The sequence below is a fragment of the Mirounga leonina genome, unplaced genomic scaffold (assembly GCF_011800145.1).
Source record: "Mirounga leonina isolate KUSES-001 unplaced genomic scaffold, KU_Mleo_1.0 Mir_114, whole genome shotgun sequence".
Classification (NCBI taxonomy): domain Eukaryota; kingdom Metazoa; phylum Chordata; class Mammalia; order Carnivora; family Phocidae; genus Mirounga; species Mirounga leonina.
The window spans coordinates 437,176-450,652 of record NW_023270265.1 but is presented as its reverse complement, the minus strand read 5'-3'; the positions used below and the strand labels follow the sequence as shown (position 1 = coordinate 450,652).

Sequence of the window (13,477 nt, the reverse complement as noted above, 5' to 3'; positions counted from 1 at the left end):
GGGCGGGAGGGAGGGAGGAGGCCCCAGAGCAGAAAGCCACCCCACTTCCTCCCCAGCTTCCTCCTGCATGACCTTGAGCTCTTCTTCTCTGGACCCTTACAAGTGAACACATTGCAGCTTCGTGGTTTCCTGTTTTCAGTGAAATTTACTCTGAGCTCCAGGCTCCATCTTCATCCATGACCACACGCTCCGCCCCCAGAGGCCCTAAGGCATCCTCCCTGCTGCTACCGAGGAGGGGCAGGATGCCAAGGAGCCCTCCATGCTGGCCTGGGAGTGGTGATAGCCTCTGGAGGCGCCTGCCCTGGGGGCTGGTCTCTGTGGGCCCCAGCTCAGTGCCTGTGGGCTGGAGTGCACCGAATAGAGCAGGGGAGTGGGATCATCGTGCCTGCCTCTAATGGGGCTGGGAGGAACACTGGGGCCTCCAGAAAGTCAGCTGCCAGGCAGGATGGGACTGAGGCAGGAGGCTGATGGATCACAGCACTGGCTGAGGCCCTCAGAAGGAAATCTGTGCTTTGAGGCACTAAGGTGTTGTGAAGAGATAGATCAGGAATTATAACAGCCATCATTCCTGTCATGTTCTCCCGATGTCCACATTTAATAAAGACAGCCTGCCTTTATTCCCTCCAAGGGAGAGGCTAAGGCAATGGAGTTCCCTTAGTTAGCCTTGCATGCCATGGGGACCACTGGAGATGCTACTGCTGGATCAGGATGGCCCTGCCTGGGCGGGGGAGGGGTGTCTTGTGACGAAGGGCCCTGGGGTGGGTATGCAGGAACGCGGGGGCCGAAGCACTGCCCTCTTCGGGGAGTGCTCTGTGGTGAGGGCCTCAGGGAGACATGGCGGAGAGATGACCTGCAGAGGTCCGGTCACTCTCCACCCCAGTTTGGGCACTGCCTCCCGGAAGGGGCCTTCCTGGGTGTCAGCTAAAGCACCCCAAGGCTGGTCTGTGATTTCTCAGGGAAGTCCAGGGGCACGGCAGTGGGCAGAAAGGGACTGGGGGTTGCCGGCCAGGACCCCAGGTTCAAAGGCCTCTCGAGAAGTAGACACTCACAGCCCAGCTTCGTGGGGGGCCCAGCCCACGCAGGGCACTGGCCACCCAGCCCTTCCACGGGGCACCCACTGGGCCTGCTTGGCACTCTTGCCTCTTTCCTGTACAGATGCTATGTCTCCCTAACTATGCCGGGAGTTCCCAAAGGGCGGTCGGTCTGATAACAGCCTGTCCTTTGGACCCAGTAGCAGAGCTGACAACTGAAGCATGGCCATGGGGCGATGCGTTGAACTGGGATGCCAGGGTCCTGTTCTCTGGGCCACTCACAGGGCCCCCCTCTGACTTTCCACCAGCTCTGTCTGTGCTTGGTGGGATCTCCCGAAGACAACAGGATGCCCTGAGCTTGTGCGGGCCAGGGGGGCAGAGGTTTCATTTTGTCTCACCATTCTGATCTGGTGGCATGACTTCCTAAAATATGTGTCGGGAGGGATTCTGAAGTAGCAATATAGCTTAATGAGAAAACGCTGCCATCAGCCAGCCATGCGCCCCGGGCACGAGAGGGACAAGTGGCTGGTGGGCTATCGCTTGGCTTTTTCTGTTACAGTTCTGAGTTATTGCTTTTTTGATTTTCCCTCCCCCACCAGAACACCCAGGGAGGCTTTACTGTGTCCATTTTATGCACAGAAAAACCAAGCCTCCAAAAGATTGGTGTCTTGTGACAAGAGGTGAACGTGGAACTGGGACAAAGACTTGGGTCTTCTGCTTCTCAGGCCTGTGCTCCTTCATCTTCATCGAACTGAATGGCATCAGAGGCCAGGACTTGGACCTGCTTATAGCACGCACCATGGCTGGGGGGTGGGGAGGGGCCGTGAACCTGGGCCCACAAGCCCAGGGCTCCATTTCTTTTGCATCGTCCTCACCCCTCCCCTTTCTGCCTGGCAGTGCTGAAGCCACAGGACCCCTGGTGGGCACGGTGGCTTGTGCCCCCAACTTGCTTACCACGGGGGAGGGAAAGGAGAAGCTCTCAGCTGACTGACCACGGAGCCCCAGGGTCTCTGGGAGGACCTGACAGGATGCATGCGCCACATGTGAGCAGTTGCAGAACAGCCCTCAGGACGCAAGACAAGGGAAGGATCTGAATGTCATCACACTGGGCCGGAGAAGGCTGGCTTACTTGGTGTGTAGCACAGGGAAGGGGCCAGGCTGGGGTTTCCTGAGCTTGAGCCAGGGGAAGCAGGCTTCCTCAACAACAGCAGGGTCCAAGTTTAATACACAGAAGAGCTCTTGGCCCTAAAGATAGGAGGTCAGCTGCCAAGAGCAACGTCCCCAGCTCGCAGACTTTCTCCGCTGGCAACTCTTGGACCAGCAAGCGGGCGGTGGGTGACCTCTGTCCTTCTCCCTGGACAGGTGACTTCTGCAGGTCCCCACCAGCCTGAGATGCCAGAGCTGGTTGGCTGGGATTTTCTAACCTGCTGGCTGCGATTCGTGTGGCAGCGAAACCTCCCGTCAGGCCCTCCCTCTCTCCATCCTCCTGCCAAGGTGCCTCTGTGGCTGGGGCTCAGCTCCTGACCTCCCAGTTGCCTTCCGTCCTTCCTCTCCCGGCCCGGCCCTTCCTCTTGAAGGGGCCTCCCTGACGGCCACTTAGACCCCTCCCCCCAGCCGGGCCTCCCTTGCCTGCGGCCTGGAGCTAGCCAGAGGGCAGAGGCTGTGCAATGATTTCCCCTGGCTGGGTGGCACACTATTGTGTGACAGGCCTGGGTTGGTCCGGATGCCCCTTGCTGCACAGCTGTTCCTAGCTCTGGGTGATACAGGGCTAAAAGCTGGGTGGGACAGGAATGTACAGTTCTCAGGAAATTGGGGGAAGGGGGGCCAGGGTGAAATGAAGAGATAAGAGGGCTCAGATACAAGATTTCTCTTGGTGGCTGAATCCCAGGCCCCCCGCTAAGAGAGCTTCACTCCGTAAGTCACAGATGCAAATGATGTCTTTTCCAGAAAACCTTCCCTGGTTCCTGGCTCCAAGTTCCTGGCACTTTATCGCATCAGAGAGTGGTAACTCTCTGTTACGTGTCCATCTCCCCTCTAGTTTGGGGGCTCCTTGAGGACAGGACTGTACCCAAGTCATGTCTGACTTCCGAGCCTCTAGCACAGGCTGGGCACGTATTTGGTGTTGAATGAAAGGAGGAAAGAGGAAAGGAGGGACTCTTACTTGCCCCTGTGAGGCTGGTCCTGTGCCAGTGACGGCTGGCTTGGACCAGGCGGATAACTGTAGGTGGAAACAACAGGTCAGTGTGTGGGTCTGCCGGGCATCTCTGGACAGATACATGCAGGGTGGCATCCACCCATAAGACCATGGTGACCTTTCTTGGAACCTTGGGATGCTCCTCAGGGCTCTGGCTGGAGCAGGAGGGCTTAACACAATCCTATCCTCGAATACCCAACCAGTGAAATCTGCCCAACAGCAGGGAAGGGACCTCCTCTGGTCACCTCTGGCTTGGCCCTCAGTTTTGTGCTTGACCCTGGGGGTTCACCAGCTAGAGGGGAAGCAAATCTTCAGGGGTCCAGTGCTCCTCGGAGGCAGATGCCAATCATGGCTGGGCACTGGCTGCAGGGCCCTTGCTTGCGGCTTGTGCCCTGTCCTCACCCTGGCTCAGCTGTACAGGGAAGAAGTGGAGGGGGCACGTGAGAAAGTAGTGCAGTCAGCCCTTAGGGCAGACCCCAGAGACAATGTCACCGGAAGGATATATAGATAGAGAGCTGCACTCTTGGCTCTGAATGCTGCCACGGGCCTGAACTACGTGCAGCTCCTCAAACCCACCCCTGGTCTTTGCTTGATCTTAGGCCTTTGTTCAGGTGGATCTCCGAGTCCAGGATATGCTTTGTTGTGCTAACGATGACTGAGTGACAAGACAGCCCAGCTGTCACCTCCTCCAAGAAGCCTTCCCCAAGCCCTTGTTAGTGCTCCTCAATGCAGTCCCATCTGCACCTTGGCCCCTGTGCTTGGAGAGCCTCAGTGCCTTCCTTACTCGGAGGCCTTTTACTATGGCAGGGACCAACACTGTTTCCTCCCAGTATCCCTGGGGCCTGGCACATAGTGGGCATTCAGGGAACACTGTCTGCCTGAATGAATGAACGAACGAACGAACGATTGAATGAACGAACAAATATCCTCTAATGCTCAGTTCTCAACTATGCTCCCGTGGTCACTGCAATTCTTCACCGTCGTGTGTCCCTTACAGAAGTCAAGTACCAGGGATCTTTCCTCAACCTGAAGCAGCAGGAAAAAAAGTTGAAAGGATAGATTCCTTTTGACCTAAAAAATGTCTCCTATAAATCTTTTCCCAGCTGGTCCCTGATGCCGTTTGTCCGGAACACAGTGTTACAGCCCAGGAGCCCATATACAGATTTGCTCGGTGATGGCCTCAGGGAACCCCACGCCTGACCTGAGTCATCTAGAAGGTGCTTTCCAGGGCCCGAGCTGGTGATGGCCAGAATGAGGAATGTAGAGAAAGGGAGATTATACCTCTCACCACCTAACTTCTCGTAGTCTTAGCAGGGAGCTGGAAAGCCCGAGATCTGCTTCGAGGTGGGGCTAGAATGTCAGGGACCCATGTGTGAGGAGGCAGTGCTCATGGGCCTCCACTGGGCTAGGTTGGGTCTCTGGAGGCGGGGGGGTCAGGGTGTCTGTCAACAGATGGAAATTTTCTAGCTACAGGGACCAGTCCCAAGTTCTGCAGGAACTGCTTGAGTAGCGGCCCACCCATTCCTGGTGGTTAAATGTGGCTGGGGTGATTTCACATTTCCCTAATTGTCCTTTCTTCTGAAGACCAAAAGGAAGCTAGATGTCACCTCTAAAACTCAAGGTCTCAGAATGTCAAGGGTCTCACTGACTGCCTCCCCAGGAAACTCTAGGACTGTGGGGAGCGGGGAAGGGGGGAGCAGGGGTGAGATTGCTGTGTTTGCTGGCCTAGGTCAGGATGAGGAGGGGCACATGCTCTCAGTTTCCCACCCCAGATCTGTTCTCTGCCCTTCCCTCACTAACAAGCTCTGCTTTCGTTTGAGTGATATATCTGGCTTCCAGGTAATAAGCCAGTCCTGACAATCCTGTCATTTTTTTCCAATCTCCTTTGCAGTGAGGTGCCCATATGAATCTTTTCTGGCCACAGACATAAGCAGAACTCTGGACAATAGTTCTGGAAAAACTTTTGCTTTCTTGATAAAGGGGCAGAAATGGCTTGCATAGCTCTTTGTCTTCTTGTCATTTCCTGCCTTGAATGCTGACATGATGGCTGGTGCTATAGCAGCCATCCTGTAACCATGGGGGAAAGGCCAAGAGGCATTAGCTCTGACATCACTGAGCACAAAACCAACATTTGTAATTCTCTCCAGAATTTTTGTTATGTGAATAAAATGCATTCTGATTTATTGATGACTATAAAGTTTCTGTCACTTGTAGCCAAACACGTCTCTAAAGGCCATTGGTGAGATAACCAGGATGATGACTTGCCCTGAAGCCAGGCGCAGTTGCGGGGAGGCGGGGGAGGGGTGTTAAAACGGAGTCCTTCCATGTCACCACAGTAACTGATACCCCTACCCCCTCAGGCAGTTATATGTGTCCTGTATACAAGCCTCTCTTTGGCTCACTGGGTGGGGACAGCTAAAGTGATTAGCGGGGACATTGGCAGCTCTGGAGCTGAGGATGCCCAGGGTGTGCCCAGAGCTAGTCCCATAACCTCAGCATCTCAGAATGTGGTTTCCTGGGATTGGTCAAATTCCACCATCCTCCCCAGAGACACTCCAGATAAACAGCCCAGCCCAGGCCTGCTCTGACCCCACAGTCCATAGGGCTGAGCCAGAGGGGACGGGTCTAACAGAGTCACCTGTAGGGGGCAAAGGGACAGGGCTGAGGCCTCATTTATGGTCAAGTTCCTAGGGTGGACAGAGTACAAAAATGTCCCCAATCCTTTACACCTCCCTGTATCCACACTTTTTACAACTCATTTGCAACTCAGTCCTTCAAAAGATAGAGTGTATTTCTCCACACCTTGAACCTGGACTGGCCTTGTGACTTGCTTTGGCCAACAGAATGTGCTAGAAGTAACCTCAGCCCAGTTCCAAACCTGGACTCAAGAGGCCTTGCATGCTTCCACGGTTTCTCCTGGACCCTTTCTAGCTGCACGTGAACAAGTATAGCCTAGCCTTCTGGAAGAGGAGAGACAGGTGGCCCTGTCACCCCAGCTGATAGGTGGTCAACCCCCAAAAGCCCAGCCATCCAATGACACACAGCTGCCCCCCTCCAACCCCAAAAAAGGGGGGAGCCCAGCTAAACCAGGTCTAAATTGCCAGTTTGCAGAGTTGGTGCTAAATCAATGGTTGTGTTCCTCTCTCCATTTGGTTTGGTTTGCAAGGCAGCATTACTGCGCCCATACACAGCCAATATGATCCTCCTCCTCAGGGCTGGCCAAGCACTTCCGCAGATATGAGCTAATTCAACTCCCCAGACACCACCTAAGAGGAGATAGCATCTCCCTTTACGGATGACGAGACCCACATTCCGAGAGGTTCCGACTTGCCGACGATCGCGCAGCCAGCTCACGGGACTCCTGACTCCAAATTTCCCACCCCAGCGCATTGCCCCCAGACCACCTCGCCCTCTGGTGCCGCAGGGCACACCTCCTTCTCCAACCTCGCAAACCTTGCACATTGCCCTGGGCGGGGGCTCTGCACCAGACGGAACCAAGAACATCAGTCCCTTCCAACCTGGACATATCGCGACAGCGTGTCACAGCAATGCGACAGAGGGGAAGAGGCCTTTTCCTATTTGGCACGGGGTGTGGGTGAATGCAGTCTCGTGGGCACACAGCTTGACAAGTGGAGTGGGGGCTGGCCAGGCCCGGAGGTGTAGGCTTACTCTGGACCATCCCACAGAACGGCTCTGTTTGCGCAAAGAGGGCTCAACAGAGGCTTGGGGTGGCTGCAGGTGCAGGACAACAAGCGCACGAGTTCTGCACACACGGGGCCTCCCCAAATACACACGCGGGTCCTCCATAAATACTCAGAGGCGGACCTTCTAAAGGCACGACGGAGGAGTTGTCAAAGATTTACCCCCCTCGGGCATTCCACTCCCACCCATCTTGTTCCCCTGCTGCCCCCCCGTAGAGAAGGCAGAGCTGTCCTTCAAGCACCCTCCCCTCCCTGCAGCTGCCCCCATTACTCACGGACAGGGTGGGGGTGCCTTCATCCTCCACGGTCACCACCAGGTGGTAGAAACTCTGGCGCTCACGGTCGGGCGGGGCAGGCCGTGTGGCAATCTCGCCACTGATCCGGTCCATGCGGAAGGTCATGTCCTCATTGCCCTCAGTGATATAGTAGGACAGGACGCTGTTGATCCCGATGTCACGGTCGGTGGCTCTCACCTGGACCACAACAGTACCCCCACCCACGTTCTGCGGGGAGAACAGGAAAGAGGTCATTCTGGATTCAGAGCCCCCGGGGGCCCAAGGGCTTCACGTGGGCCTTTAGAGAGTTTTGCTCTGTCTACTGTGGAGCACCGAGGAGGAGGATGAAGATGCTGGTGGTGAACATTCTGTGGGCACCCACTGTATGCAGGGCTGCGTGACTTCACCGTCTCTTCTCTGTAACCCTATGAGTTAGGTATGATGCCATCCCCATTTACAGATGAGAAAACTGAGGTACGGAGAAAGCATGTATGCACGTCACACAGCCTGTCAGTGGCAGAGCCCAGGTGTGAATCCTGGGAGCCTGGCCTGAGCCCTGGCCTTTAAACCCCTCTACCGCTCCTGCTTTCATGGACGTCCAACCTGGCGATGCTGGCGCAAAAATTTCCCTTAGTGGCTCAGTCTTAAGAATGAATAGTAAATGCATTGTTTTGTTTAAAAACAGCTCTCCCAGGGATAAATCCCTATTGGTGGTGGAAGGCCACTTCCTTCTTTCTCTCTCCTCTTGTCTCCTCTTCACACCACCCACAGAAAGATACTGCATTCCAGGACTTGGCATTAGGGCTGGAATTGTGAGTGAGTGGGCCTCGTCCCCACCTGCCAGGTCTGGAGAGCCTAGCGGGCCAGGCAGACACTTAAACAGGTGCTTCATGGTCACTCACACCCACTGTCCACCCTGGACATCCAGCTGTACGGATGCAAGAGCTGCCCTCACCTCGTTCACGCTGACATTGTACCCAAAAGGGCTCTCGATCACTGGAGGGTTGTCATTGACATCCAGGAGGGTCACCTGCAGGATGTGGTCCTTCTTCCGTGGAGGGGTGCCACGGTCAGATGCTACAACCTGGAGGAAGGAGAGGAGAGAGGAGGCTGGATTCAGGGCTAAAGGTAGGGGAAAGATCAGGAATATGGAGTGTGAAAGGGCAGTCTGCCCAGTGGGGAGGACCAGGAGGGCAGAAAGACTCAAGGGTCCATCCCTGCCTCCGTGTGGCCTGCCAGCCCTGGGCTCTCCCCAGGATTTTGCCTTCTGCCCCATGCTGCAAACAATCCTTGCCCAATTGTTGTCTGACTTGGGGCCATCATTTGGAACCTGATTCTGGTGTGCCCAGTCTTTAGCATCTGATTCTACCCCTGACTATATTCTGGGCTGTGCCAGCCCCCCGACCATGACCTGGGCCTGTGACCAGACCCCGGGCTCCTGCCTTTAGCTTCAAATACCTTTGTTCCATGTACTCCTTTCTGAACCCTGGCAAACAGAGAGAGCCTCCCATAATCTTTTCAGCAATGAACTGGAGATTCCCCCCCATAGCCCAAGCCTATCCCTGGGAGCCCGGATGATTCCTGGATGCCTGTGGGGCAGCAGAAAATGCTCTCCAGGCTCAGACCCCTGCAGAAATGCAGCCCTGGGGTCCCCAGAGTCCTCAGGGAACAGGCCAGCCACAGCAATTCAGCAATAATGGTGGCCTTTGGGACTCCTCACACCTGCGCTTGTTTCTCACTGAGGCAGAGGCAGGCCAGGGAAGGGTTCTTCTGCCCATTGCACAAGAGGGGAAACCAAGGCCCAGAGAGAGTGAACAACTTGTCCAAAGTCATACTGTTTGTGGAAAAGTCAGGACTCTATCAGCTCTGCCAAGCCTTCTCCCCTGGCTCCTATGGCGGGGACGGACACCTCTGCTTCCTGCTCTGGGTCCCCTGGGGACCAGTGACACGGGAAGCTGACTGCCAGGCCGTACCAAGCTCTCACCTGGATGGTCAACAGAGACCCCGGGGCAGGGGGTGTTTCTCACCTTGAGGATGTAGTGGTCTAGCTCTTCTCTGTCCAGAGGCCTGGCCACAAACACTTCGCCAATGGAGTCGTTGGTGGTGATGATATCAAAGTCCCCAGCGATGTTGCCAGAGGCCAGAAAGAAGACCACCTGTCAGGGAGGAGGGGGGAGAGGAGGGAGAGAGTGGGGAGGACAGGCCGCCAGATCCGGCCGAGCCCCTCCCCTGCCCTCCCGGACCCTCTGCTCGGTAAGGGCATCTGAAAAGAGAACATTTATGCAGAGGTGGTCGCATCCCTACAAATGTGTGCGGCAGGCGCACTGAGCCAACGCAGGACCTGTAGCAGGCTCCTGGGGCAAGAGAGGTCAGCGTTACTGGCCCAGGGGCCAGAAGGGTGCGTGTGGGTCCCACGGCACGGACGTTTCCCAGGACAGAGGTGGGGAGGTACTGAGATTTCTGGAGGCCCTGCTAGAAGCGGGCCTGAGCTGGGGTTCCATCTGGCCCTCGCAGCAACAGTCAGAAGGAGATGCTCTTTTCAGTTTGCAGACAGGAGGCTCAGAAACATGCAACAGTTGGCCAAGGTCACACAGCTTGCAAATGACCAAGAGAACGAAGATTTGAACGCCTGTGCTTCTGACCCCAAAGCCACCCCCCCGCCCCCAGAGGTGTGCAAGCCATCTTTGGGGTGGGGGCAGAGGGAGAGGAAGACAGAATCTCAAGCAGGCTCCACGCTTGGTGCAGAGTCCGATGCGGGGCTTGATCTCATGACCCTGAGGTCATGACTTGAGCCGAAATCAAGAGTGGGCCGTTTAACCGACTGAGCCCCCCAGGCGCCCCGAACAAGCCATTTTTAAATGGTGGAAACCTCCTCAAACATACCAGCTGATTCATAGGACAGATTAAAGCAGTAGGAAGAATAATAGGCTCTATCACCTGTCCTCCTTGTGCGCTGGGGCCTCCAGACCTGGAGTGTGTGTGGAGGGAGCACTTCCTGCCGTGGGACAGGCCCCCCCAAAGCAGGAGGGAGGAGGAGGAGCATGTCCTCTCTGAGACCTGGGGCCACGTGGGAAAGGCTGGCACACAGGGCCGAGATGCCGAGTGGTTGGTGGATCAGGTGACGAAGGAGTCAGCGGGAAGGATGAACCCCCTCTGCTTTCAGCTTGCTGTGGGGGGCTGAGCTGTGACAGGCCTCTGGGCTCCATGTTCACTTGACCCAGGCAGGGCCAACAGCCTGCACAGCTCTGCCTCCTCTCCTTGACCGCGGACTAGGGTGAGGGCAGGGCCGTGCTGCCTGGGGCTGGGAGGAGCCTGACTGTCCCTTCTCTAGCGGAGAGGCTATGTGAGCCTCCTACCGACAGGGAAGATCCAACTATTTCACTTGGTGCCCACCTGCCCATTGCTGCCGGCGTCGGGGTCCCGGGCCTTGACGGTGGCCACCCGCTGGCCCACAGGGCAGTCCTCAGGCACGCTGACGGCCGAGTCGGAGGTGAAGTCAAAGCGGGGACTATTGTCGTTCTCGTCCAGCACCGTGATATAGACCTGGGAAGGGGGGGGAGGCAGCCAGAGACCTACCGCCTCCTTCCGCTTCCTGGCTGCAAACACCAGGCTCCCACCATGGGCCCATCGGGGCCTAGAGCTGATAGTTCCAGAAAGTCAGCTAGCATTCAGAGCCTGCCTGGGCCGATTCGGACTTTACACAGGTGTTGAGCACATTTTTCCTCACAGTGTGATGGGGGAGGGCTGGATGCATTCAAATGCTGGGGCCAGGACAGCAGGGTAGGGGACCAGGGGGGACTCCTAGGTGGTGGGGCTGAGAGCTGGAAGGCACGGGCCTTGGCTAAAGGGGACAGAGGCTACTCAGCGAAAAATTCATGAAGAACGCCAGCTTGACATTGGAGAACTTCCTGTTTTTCAAGGGAAACCTGGCATCCAGATTTTTATGAGGAATTACGTGTTAATAAAAATTAAAGGAAAAACTTCGGTGCCGGCTGGTCAAAACACATCTAGCAGCCAGATCCAGCCCGAAGGCCTCTTCATTGGCACGTCTGGATTAGAGGGAAGGAAACGGGGCTTTGGAACAAGAAGGGGCCAGGAGGTAGCCTGGTGTTCCCAGTGGGGAGAGGAGAGGAATTTCCAACTGTCAGATATAAACCGGGAATGTGCAAATTGCATGCAAAGAGCATATTGTTTCGCGTCTGTAGCCTCCAGCGCACAGATGGCCATGAGCACCGCTTAGGCTCACTGATGGGAAGGTTCAGGATGGGTGGGAGAGGCTCAGGTTTTGGGACTCCCAGGCGGGGCTTGCTCCCACCACCCTGCCCCAAGCCAGACCTCATCTTCTCCTTCCCTGGGCCTGGGGTACAGGGGCTCCCAGGCCTGCCTGCAGCATACACAGTCCCCCATGGAGAGCCTGGGGAACCTCGCTGCTACAGAGGAGACCCCCTTCTTCTTCCCTCTCCAATCAGGTCTTCCTTCTTCTCCATCCTAGCCACGCCTCCATATCTTTAGGGAGCTGTCAGAACCGCAGGGCAAGAAGCCCAGGCTTGGAGGCAGGCCCAACTCCACCATTTACCAGCTGTGTGATTTTGGAAAAAATGATTCAACCTCTCTGATTTTCCACTTCCTTAGCTGAAAGTACAAAAACACCTATAGCACCAAGATGCTTTGGGGAATGAATGAGCAAACAAAAAGTTCAGGGGTGGTACAATGTGGTCCCTGTCCTGCTTCCTGCCTGGCAGACTGGCATGATCTCACGCGCCAAGGCTTTGCCTATTCCTCATGATTTTGGTCAGGGAGTTCTGTAAAGTCCCAGAGCCCCAGTCTGCTCATCTGTGAAATGGGCACAATAATGCCCACCATGCTATTTTCAGGGCAGAACCAAACATGGCCTCTGTGCTCTGATTCCTCTAAACTCTCTTGCTCCCCTCAAGTATTGTTCAGGCTTCCTGTGCTGCCTCCCACCATAGAGCCTTTACATACGCTATTCCCTCTGCCTTTACGCTCTTCCTTCTTGGCTGGGTAAATGTCTACGCTTTCTGTGGATCTCAGCCTGAGTCACTTCCTCAGGGAAGCCCTCCTTGATTTCCTTGACATCTTATTATAGACTGTCTCCTATAGCATACATTGACTGGTGTGATAATTTAATCAACATCCCTCCCCTGCTGTATCTTATGTTTGTGAAGGCAGGGGCTACATCTGATTTTGGGGAATCATTTGGGCTACATCTGTTGTACCCTGAGCCCAGTCCAGAGCATGGCACACAGTAGGTGCTTCCTCTAGGATTACCACTGTGATGCTGTTTGTGAGGTGCTCCCAGTAGCAGAGAGTCAGCCTCAGTGGGGGAGAATGGAGGGCAGGTGCCAAGGTCTACAGAATCAGATCTGGGTCTGTGTTCCCACACAGGGCCTCATGGTCCAAATCTACTTCCCCTGGCCCCAGGCCTGAAGGTGTTATGCCAGAGCCCGCCCCCCGTCTGCCCCTTCCTGCTGCCTCCCCACCCCTCCCAGGGCCCACGGGGGCTGCTGGGGTCAGGGAAGAGTCAGGTGTAGGTAAGCTGCGGTTTGGGGGTTCCGGCCTTGCAGAGGAAATGATGCCACCTTTAAAAGGCCCCTCAGGCTGCCTCCACCCTACCACTTCCAACAGTGCCTGGGGCCAACAGGGCTGCTGTATCTGGGGCAGTGGGCCCTGGGGCCTGGGAGGAAGCCAGGGCAGAGCAAAAAGCCATAGGTCCTGCTTCCTGGAAGAGGGCATAGCGATTATGGAGATCAGGGCTTGCGCAGGAGTGTGTGCTTAGGGTGCCCCCCCCAGCCTGTGTGGAGGAAGGGGGCTGCCTGATCTACAGAAGGGCTCCGGCGGCCTTGGTGGGGAGCATCCTGGCCACCCTGGCTGCTTATCAGGCTCCACCTGGCCTCAGTTCCCAGACTCCCCATAAATGAGGGGCTAGCTGCAACTGTGCCCATTTTATAGATGAGGCTGCCGAGGCCCAATGAGAGGGCCCCATTTAACCTGAGCCTCAGCTCCTATGGCTGGGGTGGCCAGGAGCCTGAGATGGGAGTGGCGGGACATGGTACCTGCCTGGTATCCACCACTGAGGGTTCTGCTCACCGGCTGCCCTCTGGGAACACTGACGGGGCTCAGGGGAGCTATGCAGCTCATGGCTACTCTTGGCCTCACTACCCCCAGGCTGGCCCTATGGATGGAGGGGGCTTTGGGATACAACTAAGTCACAACAAGGGCCATTGGAACTGAGCACCTCCAGGGAGCTGTGGGGCA

The 13,477-nt window shown here is 56.1% G+C and overlaps 1 protein-coding gene across 1 annotated transcript in view; it reads right to left on the bottom strand.

Moving 5' to 3' along the window:
* LOC118021074 (cadherin-23-like) overlaps window positions 1-13,477 on the bottom strand; it is a 328,706-nt gene that overhangs the window by 32,885 nt on the left and 282,344 nt on the right. Inside the window, 4 exon segments of the mRNA XM_035021097.1 lie at window positions 7,202-7,429; window positions 8,157-8,285; window positions 9,229-9,357; window positions 10,595-10,744. Coding sequence (XP_034876988.1) covers window positions 7,202-7,429; window positions 8,157-8,285; window positions 9,229-9,357; window positions 10,595-10,744 — 636 coding nt within the window.